This window comes from Aptenodytes patagonicus, chromosome 26 (genome assembly GCF_965638725.1).
Source record: "Aptenodytes patagonicus chromosome 26, bAptPat1.pri.cur, whole genome shotgun sequence".
Lineage (NCBI taxonomy): Eukaryota > Metazoa > Chordata > Aves > Sphenisciformes > Spheniscidae > Aptenodytes > Aptenodytes patagonicus.
Window position 1 is genome coordinate 2,770,911 of NC_134974.1, and position 23,938 is coordinate 2,794,848.

General features: G+C 43.6%; 1 protein-coding gene across 4 annotated transcripts in view; it reads left to right on the plus strand.

The window, feature by feature from the left end:
- The first annotated feature begins 2,658 nt into the window (after window positions 1-2,658).
- POGZ (pogo transposable element derived with ZNF domain) overlaps window positions 2,659-23,938 on the plus strand; it is a 40,407-nt gene continuing 19,127 nt past the window's right edge. For 3 of the 4 annotated variants that reach the window (XM_076359969.1, XM_076359971.1, XM_076359972.1), the window contains exons 1-2: window positions 2,866-3,104; window positions 14,084-14,208. In XM_076359969.1, the coding sequence (XP_076216084.1) occupies window positions 14,085-14,208 (124 nt within the window). In that variant the 5' untranslated portion in view covers window positions 2,866-3,104; window position 14,084. Of the gene's footprint in view, window positions 2,715-2,865; window positions 3,105-14,083; window positions 14,209-23,938 lie in introns of those variants that run through there. The other variant, XM_076359970.1, reaches the window with a different exon arrangement.

The following is a 23,938-nucleotide window of genomic DNA, read 5'->3' on the forward strand; positions in this document are numbered from 1 at the left end:
ACATACATATTTCACAATTATTTTATATACCTAAAGAAATGGGAATTTTCTTTTTGGAGCGAGAATATCAGACTCGTGAATTTAGGCATTTCAATAGCAACTAAAAATTTCTCATTCTACCGCGCTCCCCAAATAGAGGGTTTTCCTTCCGTCCCAGCTGGACGTGGCAAAAATGAAGAGTAACTCACCAATGGTGATGCGATTCAAAACAGCTGCGTTCTCCCTGTCATTAATTTCATTTGAATTTGGTATATGCAGAACATAACACTGGACAAAGACAAAACCAGCCTGGTGAATTTTTATGGTTTTTCTTTTTTTAACTTTGCTTTTTACATTAGGTGTCAGAAACGTTGCATTTGCAAGGAAGGAAGAAATCGAGTTTGGGATTAGCAGTTGGTAATTTTTTCAGCGGTGAACACAATCATTAGTCATCAGTCAGTAGTCTAAAACTTTGTTGGTAAATCCTTGCTGCTGTCGACATCTGAATTCCATTTACAAACTCAATTTTTTCCCATCGCTAGCCATGCCAGTGCGGCTGGCTGTTTTCCCCTTCATTTAAGGAAAAAAACACTTTTTATTCATAGCTTCTGCTTCCAGATTATATTTTTTGAAAAAGCAAGTGAAAATTGCTATTATTGTATTAAATAATTAAATAATACTTCATCTAAGGCAGAGGCTGCGAAGCGCCATGAGGAATACAAATGCATAACTAGCAACAATGATGTTTGTTATTATTAGCAGTGGCATAACCACAGAAGAGAATGCGGCCCTTTGTATTGCGTATGTATATGATTTATAGGTGACAGACAGGCAGTTAAATGAAAACACTTCCCTCCAGCATGAGGTGAAGTAGCCTGGTGCATTGTGTAAACCAGGAAGAATGACTGGTAACTCATGAAGACCATCAGAAGAAAATTAATGTGCTTGTTTAATGAACCACAGAATAATAAATCACGCTCTAGCAACACAGGTATCACCGCAAGGGGGTCCATTTGGGAAGCACGCTACTTACCAAATTCATAAGCGTGTTTTAAGATAAATAAATAGAACAACATTTCAAAGTATGCTGAAGATATAAATGTTAACAGAGCTATAAAATATATACTTATTGTTAAATACGTTAACTATTAATAAAAAACAAGCATTATCCATTTTAACCTTACTATCTTCAGTATTCAGTCGGTACTGTGTGCAGTTAAAAGCTGTATGTTCCATCATTGCTAAATTATTCACAATAAGAAGTTAGTTATTAAAGATATAATCACAATACTCAGTTCATTATTAAAGATATAAACCATCTGAATTTATGCTAGGGAGAAACATAGTCAGTGATGATAAGTTGGCTTGACAGCGCAGGAAACTCCGATGGCGCCGATCCAGAAATGTACTTAAGCAAATGCACAATTTTAAGCATTTATGTAGTTGCTTTGATTGTATTTGGATCGTTTACATACATGAAGTTAGATATAGCCTTAAGTATTCACTTAAGCGAAGCCCTCACACCTAGGCAGGCAGCTCCTGGTATTGGTCTGTACTGCCGCGTCCACTCGCCTCCGTCCCGACTTCCAGGAAACCTCCACAGAAGCTGTGGACACATTTATGGCAATTTAATCCTTAGCCTCCCCCTTGAAGCTATCCCCAAGGGATGAAACCTGCGCCAACTTCCGATGTAATTACGAGTCTCATAGAAGGAACGTAAAACGTAAAGATAAGGAACAGTTTCATCAGAAAGGCCTCTTAACAATTTTTGGACCTCAGAAGTCTCTTCCACCACTAAGTGTATCTTGTTTGGAGACGCAGCCACCAAAAATATGTTTGAATCACAGCAATGGCTATCGAACACGTCACTTTTTATGGATGATGGGTTTCAGTCCCGTAACCACATCCACAGCTCTCCTCACCTTCCCCAAGAAAACTAAAGGCTACTAGGCAAAGGTGGCAGGCTTGACCCTTGACAACACTGCTAGCCACCAAAACAATCTTGAGGTTAAAAGAACAAGACCTAATTACAACATCAGTAACCTAATTATCGCTACACCCACAGACGCTAGCATTGGATCCTGGCCGTGCTGCCAACCTATGGCGCCTGGTAGGTCTAAGACGCAATGATTGCTACCAAAGGCGGCAAATTCCAGAGGTGCAGCTAAAGCCAACGCCTGCCACAGGCGGGCGATTTTGGCTGGAGACCTCCTACGCTAAGGCCGACCACCTCCTAGCTCGGTAATGGCGAGGGGAGCTGGATTCCTCTCCAACAGCCCCCCACGGCCCTGGCAGGCAGGCCAAGCCTCGCTGCGGGACAGCTCTGACCGGAGGCGAGCGCGGGCGGCCGGGCGCCTCCCGGGGCGGAGTGCGGCGAGGCGGGCGCCCCCTCAGAGCCCGCCTGAGGAGATGGCGGCGAGGCGCCGTGGGGCCTTGAGGCAGCGCTAGGCCTCGAACGGGGCCTGGGGAGGAGGGGGGGGGAGCCCGGCCGCGGGTCCCCCCCCCCTCCCGCAGCCTCCCCCCGGGGCCCCGCAGCCCCCCGGGGCGGCCGCCGCCGGGGGGGAGGGCGGGGGGCGCGCACCCACCCCTCATCATTTGTGCTTCAGACAAACTTCGTCAGGGCCTGGGTCCGGGCTGCGCCGGCCTCCCGGTGACGTCACCGCGCCGCGCGCCAATCCCCGCACCGCCCTGCGGCCCAGAAGGAAATTACGTCACCGTATCCCTCCGCCGGCCAGGTCCCCTTTTTTTGTGTGTGTGTGTGTATGTGTGTGTGTGTGTCTGCGGGCGCTTCGCGCGTGTATCAGCCCGCCGGGCGCTCTTTTTTTCCCTCTCTCTCTTCTGGCGGGGGGGCGCGGGGTGGGGGGGGGGACACACGCAAAGCACGGAGCCGCCCCCCGCGAGAACGTACAGAGGGAGAGCAGAAAAAGAGATAGTTCCTCCTCCTCTTCCTCCTCCTCCTCAGCATCACGCTCGGGGTTCCCGGGGGCTCATGCCACCTGCCCTCCCCTGCCGGTCGCCTCGCCCGGGGAGCGGCGGAGCGCGGGGGGGGCGCGCGCGCGGGGCCCTTTAAGAGCGAGCGGCCGCGGCTGAGGCGGCGGCGGGAGAACGCGGCGGCGGCGAGGAAGGTGAGGTGCTGCGAGCCCGTTATGCGGGGGGGCGCTGGCGGGGGGGTGGGTGGGTGGGGGCGCGCGTGGGGAGTGGGTGCCGCGCGCGGGCGGCGGTTAGTGACCGTTGGAACCGGTTCGAACCGCCCGGGTCTGGGGGAGAAGGGGGGGGTTGGGGGGGGGTGGCGGCCGGGCCAGAGCGCGCCGTACACAAAGCGGCAGCAGCGGCGGCGGCGGCGGCGGGAGGAGGGAGGGAGGGCTCGGGGCTGCCGAGGCGGGGGACGGGGAGGAGCCGCCGCGACGGCTCCCGCTGGGCGGCGGAATGCCGCCCGCCCGCCGCCCGGCCGGGCTCTGAGGGGAGGCGGAGGGATCCGCGCACACCCCCCTCCGACGGCGTGGGGGGGGGGCGGTGAAGCGGCACCGGCAGCTCCCTCCGCCCCCACTCTCCCCCCCACCCCGCCGCCGCCGCCGCTGGGGACGCCGCACAAAACACCCCGGCGCCGAGCGGGACCTTCCCCCGCCACTCGCGGGGTCGCCATTCCCCGGGGGATGGGGCGGCCGCCTCCTCCCCGTCTTGCCTCCCCCTCCTCTTTTTCCCATGGCTGGCGCTGGGTGGGCGGCCATGTTGGGCACGGGGATTATTTTTCTCTCTCTTTCTTAGCCGCCACAATACGCTGAGGGTGGGTTTTGCTTTACTTCTCTGGAGAAATGTCCTTTCTGCCCCTTTTTAAGGGAAGTTAACGGTGGGGGGAGTCTCTGCTCACCCCTTCAGAGGGTGAGAGCCCCCTCCTCGGCCTGCGTGTTCTCCACCTTCACAGAGCGGTTCCCCCTCTCCATTGCCGCCTTGTCTGAGGCCGAGGGGAGCTGGGCCTGCCAGCCTGCCCCTCTCCTCAGCAGCTTCCCTTGGGCGGTGGGGTCTGCCTGCCCTGCCGCTTGCTTCTCCCTTCGGTGTCATCCTCTGGTGACAAGAGAGGTCTCACCACCTCGGCGCTGGGCTCCCTGCCCACAGCCCTGGTGGAAGGGGCTCTTCCCAAGCACATCCGAGTAGGTGTAGAGGGGAAAATGTTCTTTCTATTTGTTTCCCTGAGCTTGCAGGCCCTCTCCCTATGCTTCCTCGCCTGCTCCGTCCCCTTACACTAACAAGAAATTACAGATTGCTCGCTGCCCTTGGCCAGCGCTTTCTCCCCGGTAAGCAGCGTGCCCCTGACATATCTGCTCGCCTGCCCCGTGGCTGGGTCAGGAATTCAGTTTAGTGGGTCCTTCTGGAGAAGGACTGGGCTCACTGGAAGACCTGTGCAGAATACCCCATGGCTGATTCTTCCAGCTACAGATATTAAAAATTGGATGTTTGGTATCATCGAGACGTTTGCCCAGCCCTCGCTGTGGTCCTGCTCTTCTTGGTATCTGGGGAACCCAGGCTGCTGCATTAGGGCATCCTCGCTCTCTGCTTCTTCCCCTTGGCTAGGATGCGACATAAAGCATGTGTGGAGATGAAGGAGAGGCATGAAGCCTGCTGCCCAACACCCTTGCAGAAAACACGCAACACATGACAACACACACAGCTTTATTTTTATTAACTTGGCAGCAGTTGCAGCTGTCGCCAAGACATACCAAATGGGGCAGGAGTGAGTGATCGGAAATGGGGGTAGAGGATAGGGGGGGATCTGTTGCTTCTTTTAGGAAATACTTTGCAAGGATATACGAATTATGCATCTTCCCTACTCTGGTTTTCCGTGTATACTGTCTCATAGCTTCAGGTTGCTGCAGTTGTTAATTTTTACCCTTGAACGTGAAGCCAGGCTTACTGTGTGCACGCTCTCTTTTCAGTCATGTAATTATTAGCGTGCGTAAGGCTGTCCTACAGGGCTGCCTGCCCAGGGAGCTTGCTCTCTCTTGCCGCGTTAAGCTCTGGCTGGGTGCGTGGTTCTGCAAATGTTACTTACAGTTGGTCTTGTGTTTGTGGATATATACGGTTATGTTTTTTGTGTGCACCATCCCCACAGCTGCTTAGATACTGTCAGAGAACCTCCAACTGTCTTCGTGCAAGTAGACCCGCATCCACATTGACATGAGTGGCGTGCTCCATACTGTCTCCTCACAAAAGAGCCCGTTGCAGAAACATTAGCTACAGACACGCTCTTGGACTCTAGAAGTTTCACTGTACTCTACAGTGAGTAGTCCCATGCTCACAAAATAGGCCAAAAGTGTTAAGCCAGTCTGTAGAGACAAATAATCAGAAAGCGGTTTGTTTTCATCACTCTGCAGTTCAAACTTTAAGGCAGATAACAATCGTTATAATTGAGTGTGTAATAATACATTTTAATTAGTAGGCATCACACACTTCAAAGCCTTTAATAAAACGTATAGGACTCTAAATGATAGCATTCATAGGAAATGTAATATGCCTTTTGAAACTGTTTCAGTACCCAGCAAAGTCAAGTCAACCACATCAGTCAACAGAAAGTAAATTTACCTTGGCCTGAAGGATGTAACTGTTGAACTCTGGCATTCAACTTGCGCTGTGCCTTTCACCTCCCCTCTTCTGTCAGAGGTGTTGCTCATGATGAATAGCCATATAAACAGTAATGAAAACATCATCCAATATGTATTTTCATCGCTTAGATTATATCAGTTTTAGGCTGTGCCAGTTAGTCATTAAAAGCCACTGAAGAGCATTATCTTTTTTCCGGGGCAGGGATTGCAGCGTGTCTTGACAGCAGAAACCTTTATCGTAGGATTCATTTGCATTTAATGTAACCTCGTCAGGTTTCTAGGGTCTTAAAAAGTTAAGATGTGTTCCTTGCCGTTAAGTACACATTATTGAAAGTAAGCGACAAAATAAGTAACAAGACAGCAATTCTGTTGAGGCTGCGTGTTCACCAAGGGGAGACATAATGGAGAGAAGAAGTGGCCGTTCAGAAGGAGAACTTGGACAAGAGAAGTTGATTTATGCATTAGTTTCTGTCCTAAAGCGTGCATTGAATCATCTCCTCAAGCTTATTTGTAGGTCTCTTAAAGACAGACCCTCAATCTTACATTTTAGATTTTCTTTTCTGGACTGACAGGAAGGGAGGAGGTTGTTTTACAGTTAGGGGAAAGGATTGGGGTATTGATAGCAGTATAACCATGCTGCAATTAAATCTTCAATAGCAAATCTAGACCGGCATAAAAACTGACAAACCTTTGGCAAGAAGGATGAAGAAAGTTTATACGCTTGATGCTAAAAATGTAGTCTTCTGGGATGTAGTTTGTGCACAACCTACCTCCGCCTTTCATTGCAGGGTAGAGCAGCCGCATTCCCTCGTTTCAGTGCAGTCGGTAGGATGCAGTTTGCCCTGGGTGTATTTCTTCCTTCCCCGTAAGCCTGATTGCCAGCCCACATCTTCTCTCTAGGAGCTGTTGCAGAGATTCCCTGTGCGGATACCTTGCAGGGACTTGCTCTTTGTCCTGGGGCTTCTTTGTGCCAGCTCTGTCCCAAACTGCTGTGCTGCCAGGTGTGGCGTCGGGGAATGAGATGGAAGCTCTGTGCGAGAACTTGCAGGAGTCACCTTTGTGCTAAAATTCGTTAGTCATAGACTTTTGGAAGATGCAGGGCCCGTCTTTAAAGTTCATAACCTATTTCCTCAGCTTTCATTCAGTCCTTCATCACTAATAGTCAGCTGTGAGCATGGGTTCCCCGTGGGAGTCAGTTGGGACTTTTTTCTTTAAAAAAAGAAAAACCCCACTAGCACGTTAATGCTATGTGCTAATACTTGGATTGGTTCTCACTGCATATTCACTTGGTTTTTTACATTGTAAATTCACACGAAGATGCATATTCTCTTTTGAAAATGTGAATAAAGCTTTAAATTAGGATTTGTGAAGGCTTTGGTATCTTTTAAGATTGGGATATCTGTTATTGAAAATGACTGAATCTGCTACCCATTTTGTGATGGTCAGAGCGTAAATGTATTTGCACCCGGAGTTCATTCCTATCCAGAGACAGGCAATACAAGCAGCTCAAGGGGAGTGAGAGGTAGGAGCGGAGGTTCCTGGGGCCTTCACCGCTCTGTCAAAACTTCCCGCATTTGATCCGCGCATGGCCGATGAATTCTTCCCTGTTTTTCCGTCAGTAATACGTGGCTATATTCGTACCTCCGTAGGTAACGTTGTGTTGGAGGGGAGGGCGTTGTGAAATTCTGGGTAATTGTCTCTGTCCCTCTGGGATAATAGTCTCTATCCCTCCTCTTTGTTTGTCTTCAAACAAAATTCAGCTTTTTGCTTTACCAAGTCACCTATATCATGGAGTACGTATTTATTTCTGACCTGCTAGTATGCCCGTAAGGCTGATTGTGTTGTAGATGATTTCACCCAGTAGGCAGAAATTGGGCCACCAGCGGTGCCCTGACAAGTACTGATTTATTTATACTTTTTTTTTAATTAAAAGCCTTAGAAAGTGAAGCTTGTATAGGAAGAGTAGTGCATCCCACCATCTGAATTTTGAAGAACACTGTGAACGAGTCATTAATTTGAAGTCCTTTTTAAAACGAAGTGTGTGTATATACAGCATATGTATGTCATAACTTGTTTGCTTTGTGTCAAATAATATCAAGCTGTGAATAAAACTGTAAATATATAACCACACATCTTTTAGAGATCACTTCAATGGGACACAGCTGCCTTATTCTGCAGCTGTCATGTAAAACCTGCTATCCACAGGTGCTTTAGGTAATAGAAAACACTTGGGACCTGATTCTCTCCGCTTGCATCACTCTAAGTCAGTGAATTTACTGAGTTAAAACTTGCATTGTGGTAGCCGAGTCCTTTGTTTGCCACCTCATTATTTAGGTGGAGAAACTGGACTAAGTGTTTATTTTGTTTATTGAGATGGTTTTGAAGACTGAAAGTGCCAGCGATCTTTTAAACCAAAGTACAATGTCTTGTCCTTCCTACCTGTTCAGTCATTTTCTCTTGAGAAAATAATGGCGGTCTGTAGGGATTATATCTGATCTCTTTCTAACTATGTGAAAGTGGTTCATTGATAAATAAATGCAATTGGATCTTAGATTCCAAATTTCAGTTGGAATTACAAGGGAGAATATTTTATTTTCTTTTTGCAGTGAGGCATAGGCGAAAAGAGAAGGATTTCTCCTTTTCTCATGAGGGTAATCTGTCTAGTTGTATGCAAATAAAAAATCTTTATTGTTTGATTTCCCCTGGTAATGGTGATCACGTTGATCAGAGGATGTAATCAGGTGGCCAGCCTTTTAATACAAGAGTTTAATGGCTGTTGGCTTTTTGCCCCTGTATGGCAACAATGAGTATGAACCACATCAGCTGACAAAAAATAAAGGGTCTATGTGTTGCAGTTGGGCCAGTTATTTGTGTAAGGCTAATAGATACTGGCTCTTTCCCTGAAGGTCTTCTCCCATTTTCCAACTAAAGGGGAGAGAAAATACCTTTCAGTCTGAAAGGCTTTATTTCTTGCAGTGTGTCTAGAACACTTTGTAATTTTTTTTTTGTAAATTTTTTTGGCATCCATATTTTTCAACCAAGCATCTGCCAACTATGTGCTGAAAAGCTAAATGTAGAGTATTTATCATTTGGATTAATCATTTTATTGAGCAAAGGCTTCTTGCATACAAAAATATTCAAGATCAAAGCTTTGAAAAACAAAGCTGTTACATTATAGAAGAGAGGAGACATTTTCTTAGTTCATTTGATATGAACAGATGAAATACTATGCGCATAATGTAAGTTAGTGTCAAAAGAAGCTTGTAACTACAGTCTCTTTAGCATTTTGTCTTTGCATCTTTTGAATAATTATGAGGTGTTGAATAATTTTTTTTTTTTTTTTTTTTACAATGTGTGCAAAGACTTCCTCTGTAGTTCTAACCTTCCTGGACAGACGTATGTGCATGCTTTAATTATTAGACCAGGTTATTTATCCTGACTATTTATAGACTGCCCATCACTATAGCATTAAGGCGCTGTTACTTGTCTGGCATGGAGTAATATGATTCCAGACAAATAGTTACTGTTGTAAGCGTCACCGGTTTTGCCAGCGAAGAGAAGCTTTGTCCTAGAAGCTTCACGGAGGATTTTTTTCTAGATGTTTCTGTGAAGGATGAATATTGAAAATCATAAATATGTAGTTGTTGATCAGTTGTAATGGCTATCCATTCAAGATCTTAGTCTATATCTCATATGAGATTTTGCTTGTTTTTACTAAGATCTTGTAATTATAAAAAAGTTTATGTTAATAGGCAGAGAAAATGATATTTAAGGCTCCTTGATTCTTGCTTTCCCCTGCTAAGCAGTTCTCTAGCATAAACTTGTATTTCAGAGCTTCGTTTCTTGGAACCTATTTTCTTGCCATTTGTCATTCAGAAATTATTTTTGTCGGGGTTTTCTTGTCCCCTTTTTTTTTTTTTTGAACAGAACAGGAGGAAGTTTGTGTTGAGTGATGTGAACAAGGGCTGGGCATCTTGAGTTTTATTTCTGGCTAAGCCACTCACTGCTAGTAGAATCTTTGGCAGGTCGCTAATTTCACTGAACTCTGTTTCCCGCCTTTGAGATAAGGTTAATAAAATTTTTTTACACTGCAGGTTTTACGTAAATGAAGATGCTAGTAATGCCTTTGAAGCATGCAGGTGATGGGTGCTATGGAGAATGTGAGCTTTTTCATGCTTAATGTAATACACTTGGCTAATTGTATATTAGGATTATTACAATACTCTTTTTTTAAATATACTAATGTAACTTTATTTGACAAGAGACTTGATTTTTTTTTTTAAAATCAGTTGGCTTTTTTTCTCATTGATTACAAGATGTTTTACTAAGACTAGTTTTAGGCATATGTTTCTGTGAAAAGTTTAATGGACACATTTAAACAACTACTGCTTTATACAGTATTTATGAGCAGGAATTTGGATGTGTTAAGTTGGGGTTATTTGGTTTATGTGCTATATTTATTAATAATGTTTTGTGTAATCAGCAAGATGAAGAGAGTTAACTGTTACAGGAGTATTTAATTGCTTCCTAAGCAATAAAAGCCTCGGTGTCAACAATTAAAGTATACTTGCTGTTTTGTAGTAGTGCAGAAATATCTGGTAATACATGTTTACTTCATGAATTACACAATACTGTAGAAAAATGGAGCCTCAAATGTCCCCAGCAAGACATTTAATCCACCCTGCCTCCCTTACAGTATATATACCTTCTCTTACAGATCTGTCTGTTCCCAGGGGCATCCAGAACTGGAAATGTCATGAGTTCCCTCGGCAGCCTGTTGCAGTGCTTCATCTTTATTCCTAGAAGGTTTTTTGGTGTCTAAGTTGGAATCTTCTGTTCTTCAATTTGAGCCCTTCATTTCTTGTTTCCATCACAGATGTGGAGAACAGACCGCTTCCTTCCACTTTGCAATAATAGCCTTTTATATATCTGAAGATTATTGTGCTTCAGTAATCTCCTCTATAGATGGCACAACTCCAGGTCATTCCATCTTTTCTTGAAGATCACATTTTCTAGCTCTCTTCTGGACTCTGTAGTTGGTTTAGGTCTGTTTCAGTGTTGCGCTCCAGGCAGTGTTACAGCATGCAAAGCACAGCCTCCTCATTTTGCATGAGGAACCATTAAAAGTCCCCTTGCTTGCTGGTAACTTGCTAGTGGATGCACTGGCCGACTTGGCAAGCCTGAGCTGTTACTGGGTTTTTCTCATCTCAAAGCACATGCTGGGAAGGTGTGATAACAGCGAGGAGATGTGCTTGCATCTCTGGACAGAATACCAGAGCAGAGCGCTTGGGGGACAGCTGGAAGAGGCAAGGTCATTTAAAGCTCCTGGAAGTGTACTTTTTAGGCTAAAAGTTGACTGAGAAGGACTTGAAATGGTGAGAAAAGAAACTCTCTCTTGTTCTACCTGTGTCCAGAGAAACAGGATTCTTTATACTTCCCTTGTAAAATCACAGTACTAGATAATATTTCTCTACCAGGAGTTTTTCTTGATAGCTGAACGAGCCCACGAACACCCTCAATTTGAGCAATCTATTTGGGTCCCCCCAAGCCCTCTTAAAAGACTAAAAGAGGTAGTCTTGGTAGGAGTGAGTTATTTGTCAGTTGGCTTGGACTTTGGGGGCCCTTTGTCTTTTAAAGGCCTTCGTAAAGGAAGGGCAGATCCAATTTCATAGGGATCAAAAGTGAAATTATACAGAAATGTTTTCATTTATTATTTAAGATTCTGCACTGTAAATACACAAAATTGTGAGGCATCGGGATAGCTATATTAAATAAATATTTCAAGTTGGCAGTACGTGTGAATAGGCATAAACCAGTTTAGTTAAAAGTGCTGCTGCTCTGTATTCTCGTAGGAGTAATGGCAGGACTAGTCGTTCAGAGTTGTGTGCAGGATCGGACAAATGACTTTTACTTTTTTTATTGATATGAATGTGGTGGAAGTGGGGAACAAAGGAGGATCAGCTACTGAACATGAGTGGTGCGATGGGCTTCCTTTAAATATCATTCTTTATGTTATTCTTAAAATGAATATTGCTGTGCTTCAAAAGCATAATTGGGAAGTGAGAATTATGTGTATTAGTATAACCAAGTGTAAAACTAAAATGAGTATTTCTTGGTAAAAACACCATCATGTGACTACAGCATCGCAGTATAAGCTCTGTGAATGCTTTTTAGACAAATACAACACAGAAAAATGAGAGTCTGAGAGGCTGCCCGTATCTAGGGGAAAACAATGGTGTGTGTGGCTTCAAAAAAACTGCTGGCAATTTGAATTTGGCAAACAATAACATGTTTTTAGGAATATATTTTTTTTTTTCTTTTTTGAGGCTTACCTGGTTAAGACAGTTACTTCAACATTTGTCAAAATTTTGTTTTGGCTTCATGTCATGTTGCAGGAAATTCCTGATCATGCTTTTGCATTTTACGGCTAGTGTGGCACAATATAAATAAAAATTACAGTGTTAGGACAAGAAGGGTAGATGTAGCTTAATGATATGACTTACAATTTAATTGCTCTGTGGTTACTTAATCCAGCTTATATTTTAAAGCTACGTCTCGTCTAGTTTTTCAACAGTGAGCTAATAAATGTTACTCTCTGTTTAAGCCTTCTGGTCATCACTGTTTTCTGTGGCTATTGAGAACACAGATTGTCTGCACATGAGTGGGATTATTTTCTTGCTTGTCCCCTATTATAAGCTGTTTGTTTTGGCCAGTTTGTCTCAGAACATTTCTCATCAGATTTTTATGGCAGTAAAGATGACAAAATGCAATCATAACGGTCTCTTTGGCCACCAAAATGTAATCAAGAAGAGCAAAGTCCCTTCTAGACATCTTGATTCCCATCTACTTACAGTACAGAACTGCCACTTGTTCTGCTCGCCAGCCTTTCTAGTGGTTGATAGTAGAGGGGAAAGAATCGATTCTTTTTTACTGTAGCCCAGGTGGGGAAACGAGGAAATTCAGTTTTTGTGGTGTCTTATTTCCTATAATAAAATGCAATTGAGCTTCTAGAATTAGTCATATTGGTTTAAGACTCCTAAATGTATTATTAAGGAGAATTAAAATTTTGCGTAAGCGTCATTTTATAAGTGAAGTTTAGAAACAACCAAATTCTGAAACAATGCAAAACTGGGTCTGGGAGAAAGCTCCTTTCAGCAGCTTGGCTTAATGGCTTGTAAGTTGTCAAAGTGATTGGAAATGTGTGTCTATTGATTAGATCTCAGTAATAGTAGTGAAAATCAGCTTTTTGAAGACCTTTGGTGGCAACTCTTCCCACCTTCCCAGAAGAGAGATCCTGTAGGACACTTGAGACTGTTGATAATTGTGAATCATCTTGGTTTTAATTCTGGCTTGATGGTCTGAATGTTTAATTGAACTCTTAACTTTAAACACATACAGATTTATACATCATTGAGGTCTAGATTAGATGCAGTCCCAGGAGAAAATACTTGACTGTCACTGTAGGCAGATCCATAAAAACTTGTGTTCCGTGTGCAGCAGTGCTCAGAAAAGCAAACAAAGTGGGAAGATATGTAAATAGTGGAGCAAAAAGTAACACTGCAAATTATAATGTTCTAAGGTCGTTATATTAGCAGTGATGTACCCCCTGCTTATGTGCTTATATGCCTTTGTTTCTGCTGCCCTGTCTCACAAAGACGTAGCCAAGATAGAAGTTTAAGAGATTGGTGGCAAGAACAAGAAAGACTTATTCGTGAGGAGAGACGAACAGGCTGGAATTGTCTGTTGTGTCTTTCCTCTAAATAAATATGGTAATGGTTATACCCAGTAACGAGTGGTGCGGAAAAGGTAAATTAGGTGCTTTACTCCGGAGACCAAGAGAATGTTCGTTTGAGTTGAAAGACAATAACTACAGATCTAATTGCAGAAAATCCCTTTACTTTTTTTTTTCTTTGAACTAGTTCATAATTGTCTGTCACATCTTCCTTGTAGCAGGGAATTAGGAGCTGGGGCTGGGGGAGCGTGCAGGGGTTTGGGTCCATGCGGGTTTGATTGGAGGGGCCGGCTGAGGTTAGCTGAGGACTGTTTGCACGTTTGTGCGTGCATTTTTTACTCATTTAAGCTTGGATATTCAATCTCTGTCATGTGTGTTGGCAGTAATCCTAGAATATTCAAAACCACGAACAGAACAAAAAGCATGATTCTTCCTTCTTTCAGTCAGTTACTAATTTATTTAAAGGTACTGGGGTTTTGGGGCGGTGACTTCTGATTTCAAAGCTGTTAGGTTGGTTTTCTTATGCAGGAGAGGCAAAACCACTGCAATTTTAAGTCAAAACCAAGGGCTTTCAGCACCAGCTTCACAGAATTATCTGAAAAGGAAACACAGCCTATTAAAGTAGGATGTGGAGTCAATTTTTTTTTCTTTGGAATACTAGGAAATAAAAACACTGTTCATATTTCTGGCATTAGAATTTTTCTTATAATGAAACTTTTGCTGCCCAACAAAACACAGCTTTCCAATAAAGCTTTCTCTTCTTTTCACTTTGCAGGATGGCGGACACGGACCTTTTTATGGAATGTGAGGAGGAAGAGCTGGAACCATGGCAGAAAATCAGTGACGTGATTGAAGATTCTGTTGTTGAGGATTATAATTCAGTTGATAAAACTGCTACGGGTAATTAACTATTTTAGTCTAGAATTATTCCTGTTACTGGTGTTAAAGGGAAATGGCAGTGATTGGTTACATCCTATCCAGTAAGTAGTCTTACTTGATAGCTAAAAAAACTGTTAATGAGTCATGTAACCAATTTCAATTTCTCTATTTGTGAACAGAACTTTTGAGTGCTGGCTAGAGCTGACGTGATGGTGGTGCTGGACGAGGCCAGGTGTCCTGTGAATAAGTAGTTTAGGAGGCAGGAAACAGCTTTTTTTTCCTCTGTGCAAGAGAAGTAAGATTTTTGCAGGTGTTGGAAAGGGTGGCCTGTTCAAAAAATAAGAAGGGAACTTTAGCTAAGTTATTCATGTTCTACAGCCAAAGTAGTAGTTTCTTAAAAGTAGATAGTTGATAATTTGCATAGAAGATGATGCTTTTTCTTTTATGAAGTGTATGTATCAGCATTCAGTGGTGAGTAACACTTGATCCTTCTAGCAGTTTTGAAATGACTGAGCAAGTCGGGTATTCAATTGGTGAATTGTATTTCCTGTGACTTAACTTACATAGTCAAACTAGTGAGAATAAAACTAGTTTATTATTATTACCTATTTAACCCATGATTTGATATAATCAGTTTCAGTTGGGTTTTTTTGGTTTGGTTTGCGGGTGGGTTTTTTTTGCCTGTTCTCCGCAAATGGAAAGATGTGTAACTCTGAACAGAGTTTGCATTTAATGTGCAGGTCAGAGTATGTTGTTATTCACTAGTTGTCTCAAATAATGAGAAATTTGGACTCAAAAAGAGCAGTAATTGCCAGATGGGAGGCTTTTATGTGTTTCAGATGCTATATAATCATTCAGTTTGTAATGGAACCCTAAGTAAGTAAAGATACAAGGATGGTATGTTCTGGTTGTTGATTTCAGTTGGTATCAACACAGTGAGTTGGGCCATAGGTATATGCGCAATGCTATACAAATCAAACCTTAATGATGAGCATTTCACAATTTGGGAGTAAATGAAACATGACTATATGTTGTGGTTTAACCCGGCAGGCAGCTAAACACCACGCAGCCGTTCGCTCACTCCCCTCCACCCAGCAGGATGGGGGAGAGAACTGGGGGGGGGGGGGGGGGGGGGGGGGGGAGTAAAATTTGTGGGTTGAGATAAAGACAGTTTAATAGGACTGAAAAGGAAGGGGAAATAATAATGATGATGATAAAAGAATATACAAAGCAAGTGATGCACAATGCAGTTGCTCACCACCTGCTGACCGATGCCCAGCCAGTCCCCAAGCAGTGGTTGCTGCCCCCCGGCCAACTTCTCCCGGTTTATATACTGAGCATGATGTCGTATGGTATGGAATAGCCCTTTGGCCAGTTTGGGTCAGCTGTCCTGGCTGTGCCCCCTCCCAGCTTCTTGTGCATCTCTTCGCTGGCAGAGTATGGGAAGTTGAAAAGTCCTTGACTAGTATAAACATGGCTTAGCAACAACTGAAACATCAGTGTGTTATCACATTGTTCTCATGCTAAATCCAAAACACAGCACTACACCAGCTACTAGGAGGAAAATTAACTCTATCCCAGCCAAAACCAGGACACTATAATAAGAAAATCCTTTATTCACTGTCCTTTTGGTTCTTGCCACACACTTGAGTCTGGTGCGTGGAAAAAAGAATTCTTACCCCAGTTATGTGTGTGGGTGAAGTAGACTGGCATATTTAAGTTAGGCTTTTGTTCAGCCATTTCAGTTACCTTTTTCTTGGTCAAGATCAAGCCAAGCATCAGCTTAATAGCTGGAATAGAGATGGGTCTATGTCTTGTCGTAGGCTAGTGATAACTAGCGATGATGATTCAACATCTCGCATTTCTGACTGCTGTGATCCTAAACTCTGATCCTAGTGTGAAGTGCTGTGGGAGCATTCTTGGTAGTCAGTGCTGCTAACTCCTTGGCAGCAGCTGTTCCACACAACTTGTGGTTAACACAAGGTGTTTGTGGAAGTATTCAACACTCAGGGCTTTGGAAGGCTTGTTGATAATTGAAGGCGAGTAGAATGAGGCTGTCTCTGCTTAGGGAAGGGTATGCTTCTACTTGCTGACTGCTGTCGCCTGCTGTCTCTGGCCTTCCTACCAGGGAAGGTTTAGAAGGAGCTTACTTTGAATAGTATTTAGAGATGTCAAGGTAGGAGGGTGTTTGGAAGGACAAAGTGATTCAGTCATAGATGTGTTGGAATGGACATAAAACTAACAGTGGTCTTGAGTAAGTTGAATTTCTCTTGCTTGTGCCGTTTGATAGAAAATACAGAACTAAAGAAGCTGGAAGGGGAGTATGGACTATTGTACAAAGCTGAAAATTTTACTTAGTGTGATAGTATGGCAGTACAGCCAAGCAGCGTGCTAGTATGGTGTCTCTACAAACAAATTGTGCTTTCTCTATTTTTTCTAAATACAATTATGCCATTCCTTTCTAGCAGTTTCAGTGAGTCTGCAGCCCGTTTCTGCCCCTCTGCCAGCTGTTGCCCATGCATCCATAGGTGCTAATCTCTGTGCAGCCACGTCAGTCGGTAGCAGTGGGGCTCAGAACAGTGACAGTGCTAAGAAGACACTAGTGACAATATTTGTGAACAACAGTGGTAAGCAGAAATGCCTTCAGCATTTAGAACAGTTTGGGGTCCAGAGGGGAAATGTGAGGCTCGCTTGCAGTCACACTGTCATGTGCTGTGAGCACGTGAGATTTCACAGGCTGAACAGGGAGGTGTCAGGGCAGAATTCGGATGGGAGTTGTGCTAAAACCTGCAGGGACTACGGGGAGCAGCAGCTGGTTTTCTTTGACTCGAGAGTGAATCCAGTGTCCTTACACATTAGTGGAAATTACCGTTGGTAGTATTACCCTCCAGGTAAGATATAAAATGAAGGTCCTGACTACTCAGGGTCACCCTGTTGCATCATGATGTGTCTTGCAGGAGTAGATGTGTTAAATTGGTGTGTTGGCCAAATTCCAAGGTGAATAATTCTGGGGTTTTTTTTGCTATTAAACGGTTGTCGTGCTTCATTTCAGAGATAGCTTAATGTCGTGGTTTAACCTCAGTCGGCAACTGAGCACCACACAGCTGCTCGCTCACTCCCCCCCTGCCCTGGCGGGATGGGGGAGAGAATTGGAAGAGTAAAAGTGAGAAACTCATGGGTTGAGATAAAAACAGTTTAGTAATTTAAATAGAATAAAATCCTAAGAAGAAGAATATACAAAGCAAGTGATGCACAATGCAATTGCTCACCACCCACTGACCGATGCCCAGCCAGTCCCCGAGCAGCGGCCCCCCCGGCCAGCTTTCCCCCAGTTTATGTACTGAGCATGACGTCCCATGGTATGGAATGTCCCTTTGGCCAGTTTGGGTCAGCTGTCCTGGCTGTGCCCCCTCCCAGCTTCTTGTGCACCTCCAGCCTTCTCAGTCGGTAGAGCATGGGAAGCTGAAAAGTCCTTGACTAGTGTAAGCACTGCTCAGCAACAACTAAAACATGGGTGCCTTATCAACATTATTCTCATGCTAAATCCAAAACACAGCATTGTACCAGCTACTAGGAAGGAAATTAACTCTATCCCAGCCGAAACCAGGACACTTAAGCAATCTCTCTGCATAACTTAATATACTGAAATATAAAGTGGGGTTAGGATTCTTTGGGATTAAGGAGCTGTAAAAAAACTCACCTAAAAGTCTTCACATCGTTGTAAAGTTTGATCAGACACACAAGTAATGAGGAAGGTTCTATACATTACTTGAAACACATCTTTGGGAGTGTCTTAAAAGTGTCTTGAACTCCAAATGTATTAGATATCACTACATAATAGAGTTGTGATGAACATTCCGTAGCTTTACTAATAAAAGTAAATTGTTCTAAATCAATTAAAAGAAATTAATAAAGGCTTGGTGATACCACTGTGCTATAATTAGATTAACGGTAAAAACAAAAAGAAAAATGAGCGTGGCTACTGGAAAAAAAAATCTGCTAATAGCAATATATAAGTAAAATATTTGTATATTCTGTGACAAGTTCAAATATGCCTCCATAGAATCTGATATCCAAATGACTCCCGGATCCCATAAAACCAGTGGGATTTGTACAGGAATCTAATTTGGATAGACCTTTGTCACATCATAAATTTGAAAGGATTGTGCAGAATTGCAACAATCTGAGAAACTTTCTTTGTTCCTTTTATTTGTTTGTTTGTTTGTCTCAAAAATAAGGGTCATGGTAAGCTCTGGAAACTAATCCAGAGCTCCATCATCTGACTTGGAAATGTAGTGAGGAAGGTTGAAAAAGAAAACAAACCGTGATGGTTTTGTCTTCCTTTCTCAGTCCCTTATTGCGTGGTCTGATTACGCCCAGCATCCTCTCTGGGCTGCGAGAGCGTTGGAGGTTTAGGAAGATTGCTGCGTGCTGCTGCTATAGGCTAGCTAGAAATATTTTTTAGTATGTGTGGTACAGTTTGGAGGTACACGAGACAGATTTCCTAATGGCTTAGTTCCTTGCAGGCTTTGGAGAAACCTTTCCCTGAAAAGCCAGTATTATGTTTCTAGACATGAATCACTCTAATCTGTACTAGAGGAGTGAAGTCATAGGCATAGCTACCTATGATTGTCGTCTTTTATATGCTTATTCTTTTGTTCTGGTTTGCAAACAGAATTAGTGGTAGCTATTGGGGAACTAACCCTTTCGGATTTTACTCCATACATTAAAAACTGAAGGCAGGTAGGGATGCTACTTGCTGTGACTCCATCTATCACTTTCCGTAGTCGTTTTTCTTTTGTGTATCTCTCATAGTATGTCATCTAATCATAAATTACTGCTGTGGAAGTGATGTGAGCGGTGAGTGCAGTTTGCTGGGCTGCCTGCTCACGCAAGAATTGCCCTGCCAGATGTGCCGTTGGCACCTTGTACCACTGCAGGAACCACGCTGGGTTTGCCCTCTTCTCATGCTGCGGTATTGCACGTTGGGATCTCCTTCTGCCCCACAGTGCAAGTCTGCATGTTAAGGAGGGTTTGTAGAATTCTTAAGTAATGTTTAATCAGAGAACTGTTCTTAGACTGCTGAAAAAATCTGAAAATCTCCGAGGTGTGTGTTGGTCTGCTTTGGAAGAGAGGAGGGGGGGAAACGGCCTTTACAGCCGCAAACTTACTTTCCAAATAGGCAGAATTTATGACTTGGCAGCTTGGTCAGCTCTGTTAGCATTGTCGAAACAAAGTATTCACCATCACGGTTAGGGCTGTATGTTTCGGGGTAAGCTTGATGATGTGGGTTATGTTTGTGTTTTTCTGATCTGCTGGGATGGAAATAAACTCTGTATGGGCGTCAGGAACATGCTGTTGGTAGTGCTGTGTGTTCCTGGTCACTGTCACGTGGCCTTTCTCCTTCATTGAGTGGTAGACTTTTAAATGCTTTGGGATGGATGCTGTTAGGTGAAAAAAAAAAAATACAGAAACATGCTTGGTTTTGCATATCTCCAGAGCACTTCATTTTTTATGGTGGAGTAAATTCTCCTCTTGATTGCATTCGTGCAGCAGAGGATAGCTTGGCCCATTAACTTCAGGACCAATACAGACAAAATTCTTCAGCCTACAGCATGGCCTTTTCTTTCCCGAGTATTGTATTTGTCTAGTCACTGCCAGCTCGTATGACATGACTTTGACTTCCAGGGGAATCCTTTTTGGCTTGATGCCAGTGAGGATTTTGAGTGGCAAAGTGCCACAGGGACATCTGTCACCTCTTCAGTCCCTGCAGTCTCTGCTGGCCCAGTAACTGAGGGTCACATCCCAGTTTAAGTTGTGACTATGTGGAACGCTCACGAAATGAGCCATGTCTGGAGTCATCCCAGCTTTCAGCAATCTGTTTTTTACGCTCATGGCTGTCATCTTGCATTTTGTTTTACATTAATTAAAAAGACTTACAAGCTAGGGCTGAAAAAGACCCACTAAATCTATCCATTCTCCCAGTGTAAGGTTTTGTTGGATTTTGTTTTGGGTGTTTGGGGTTTTTTTTTTTTTCCCCTCTAGGATGTAATTCACTTATGAGCAAGCCTGGAGACCTAAAATTTATCCTCTTAAATAACAGCATCCATGTTGGTAATATCTAACTTTCAAAATCATTACGTTAACAAACACGTGCTTGAATTTCTTGCGAGGTTGTCGTGGTTTAACCTCAGTCAGCAACTGAGCACCACGCAGCCGCTCGCTCACTCCCCCCCCCCCGGTGGGATGGGGGAGAGAATTGGAAGAGCACAAGTGAGAAAAACTCGTGGGTTGAGATAAAAACAGTTTAATAATTGAAATAAAATTATAATAATAATATAATAATACACAAAGCAAGTGATGCACAGTACAATTGCTCACCACCTGCCGACCGATGCCCAGCCAGTCCCCAAGCAGTACCCCCCCCGGCCAGCTTTCCCCAGTTTATGTGCTGAGCATGATGTCCCATGGTATGGAATGTCCCTTTGGCCAGTTTGGCTGTGCCCCCTCCCAGCTTCTTGTGCACCTCCAGCCTTCTCAGTCGGTAGAGCATGGGAAGCTGAAAAGTCCTTGGCTAGTGTAAGCATTACCTAGCAACAACTAAAACATCGGTGCCTTATCAACTTTGTTCTCATGCTAAATCCAAAACACAGCACTGTACCAGCTACTAGGAAGGAAATTAACTCTATCCCTGCCGAAACCAGGACAGAGGTGTATTGTAGTTCTTAATGTTGATGTACACAAACCACAAGTTCTCCTTTGAATGAACAGAGCAGAAGTGCGTACAGGACTGGGTAGAGATGACCCCGTGTCCAAAACTCAAGAAACAGGATTTCCAAACTGAAAATGGAAATATCTTTTAGTTTATCTTTTTCCATCTTTCTGCTGGATCCAGATTTTTCCCTGCAGATTAGTTTTAAAATGTCTCAAATTACTGGGACATAAAAGGAAAAATTACTGAAAGCTAAATATATTTGAAGTGACGCTCGGCCTAATTTTTTTCTTTCCTTAATTTCCTTTGATTGTTTTTAGCTATACCTGTATCCCACTCAAACAAGTTCTTTCTTATATTATGTGTACATGCATAGCTAGCTGGTATAACATATATGTCTGTCCGTTTCCACAGACTCCTCGTATCCAAAAAAGCACTGTTGTTGTTGACAGGAAAATGAGGTGGGTGCCATGCAGCACATCAGCCTGACAGCTTGACTCCTTTTTAATAATTCCACCATCAGATAAAAATATAACTTACATTCCTATAATTCTTTTCACCACAAGAATTGCTTTTTGTCCTGAAAATAGAGAAACTATAGAAGAAAATACTGCACTCATATTTAATATGCAGCAAATGCGTAACAGTGTATGGTTAAGTCAGGTTAGGGTGGGAAGTGAGAAAACTTAGTCTAGTTTAAATTACTGCCTGCATCAGTGTGACAGGACGCTTGCAGTGCATGCTTACTCTGCATACTGCCCTGTGATCCCTCTCTCCCTTAAACTGTATGTAACATTTAGTATAACTTTTCTCCCTTACACTTGTTGACAAAAATTACATGTTTGCTTACATCAAGCTCAGCTAGCCTGTCATCTAGGGAGTGGTGTTATGGCAGAAGCTTCTCTTAGCTTTGCTCCCTGTGCTTACCATATCTTGAAGGATATATCTTGGAGCAGTGCTTGACCTGCCATGCTTTCTGGAAATGGATTCAGAGAGCACAGGAGCCACCTGAAGTTGCTTCTCCTAAGAATGATGGAAGGCTCCTTGAGACACCTACAAGTGTCTGTCCCCAGGCCCCAGTAATCCCTTATTTCTCGGAGTGCCCTGGTGAGCTGACTCCACTTGATGCCCACATCACCTGCCATTAAAGCCTTAACGGTGTGGCCCTATGTTGATCCTTTTTGCCCCTCAGTTAACAGTGCTGGCTACTGAGAGCCATTCATTGGAGAACAAAGTCATCAAGGAATTGAGTCATCCTGGGCTTATTAGTCCACCCTTCATTTGGCTGAGAGGACCTTTATTGATGCCCAGGTGTTGAATTCAAAGTCTGCGTGTATGGTAACCTCTAAATCATGACGTGCTGACACCAGTCCTAACCATTTATCGCTGATTTTGATGGGGATTGTGTCAGTGGCAGGAGCCTTGGCACCGATGGCCTCCTTAGCAATGGTGTGGTCTGCTCTACCTTTGAGGTCCCTGTCTCTGCACTTCAGTTGTTCGTGGTGTAGAGTAACTTATTGATGGGCTCAGCACTAGCGTTCTTCTCTAGGAAGGTCATGCTGTTGTGAAGTGCAGATCACCTGTATGGGGTTTCTGGAGTATCAGATTAAAGAGGCTTTGTCAGTCCAACCTCTCCTGTGAACACGCAGGGCACATTCGACAAGAGTGGCTTCTCCTTTAGAGGAGAGCATCTCTGCTGTGCTTAGCTGAGAGAGAGGATAAAGAAACTCCTCTTCCACATGTCTACATTCTGCCTTCCTGGTAACATACTGGAAGTCAAGGAGGAGTTCAAGAAGTGTAGGAGGAGGCCTAGGATTCGCAAGGATCATTGGACTAAATGAGCTGTTCAGGAGGCTTGCTTCATCAACTGGCATTTAGGTCTAAATCACCCTCCTCCAAGAAGCAAATTAAACCCATTTCCAACGAGCTACTTGGAAAATCATACACTTGAGAGGCAGGAGGAGAAGAGAGAAGAACGTAATTTGTTCTTTCCCAGCAGCTGATTTCTGCCATGGTCTCCTCATTCTCCCTAGATGAAGTAGTGAATCTATGCACATCTGTCTTGGCCGGTGAGTTTAAAGTGCTCCAGGACCTGTGGAAACCTTACAAACCTCCTTGGAAACAATCTAAGAGAAGTACTGCACGCTCTTGGACATGCCACTACAGAAGGCTTGTCATTCTCAATTATGAAAGTCTGCCAAAGCCTGAAAAAAAAAAAAAAAAAAAAAAAATTTGGGCATACAACTGTGTCCATCGTGGCCACATTGAAAAGAACCTGCAGTTTCTGGTAAGGAATTAGAGTATTTATATATGCTTCTGCTATTGTTTTGTCTAGTAATGATAGCATTTCAGGAGGGAGCAACATGGCAGGGACCTGCCAAGTCCACACTGAGAGGAAAGAGTCAAAATCGTTGGACTGATTTGACCAGGTCATCTTTGTCAGCTGGTCTCTGCTTTAAAATGGACTTAAACCCAAAGTCATCTTTTGTTTGTTAAACTAGTAGAAGTCTTCCCAGGTTATTTGTAAACTCCAAAAGAGTGCCAGAAGGAGCTGGAAACCTGACTGTCACACTCTGCTTGAGGTTGCACGGTGGCCTGTGTACTAACCATGAGGTCATCATAGCTTCAGTCTTCAGGATTTCTCATGGAAGTTCGAGTGGCAATGTAAGACCTTTCATTTGCAGTCACAAACTTTCAGCGTTTGGCAAGGTCTCCACTCCTTGAAAGATTTGGGGATGACTGTGTGCTCCTTGTCAGCCAAGTAAGATCCTCGAGACACTGAGGAGAAGAAAATGATCTGCTGATGCTCTGGATTTGGGCCTTCATCGGATACTAGGTGGGATGTAAATGTTCAGAACCTGATAAACTATCCAAAGATTCTTTTTTTTTTTTTCTTCTTCCTCAACTGCTCTGTCTCTTCTCTTTGATAATCACCTTACTTTCAGGAGTATTGTGAAGGGATTACCTCTCTTTTTTTTTTTTTTTTTTTTTAAGATTGCAAGTCCAGTCTGTTTGTCTCTAGTTTTCATTCACTCCTTC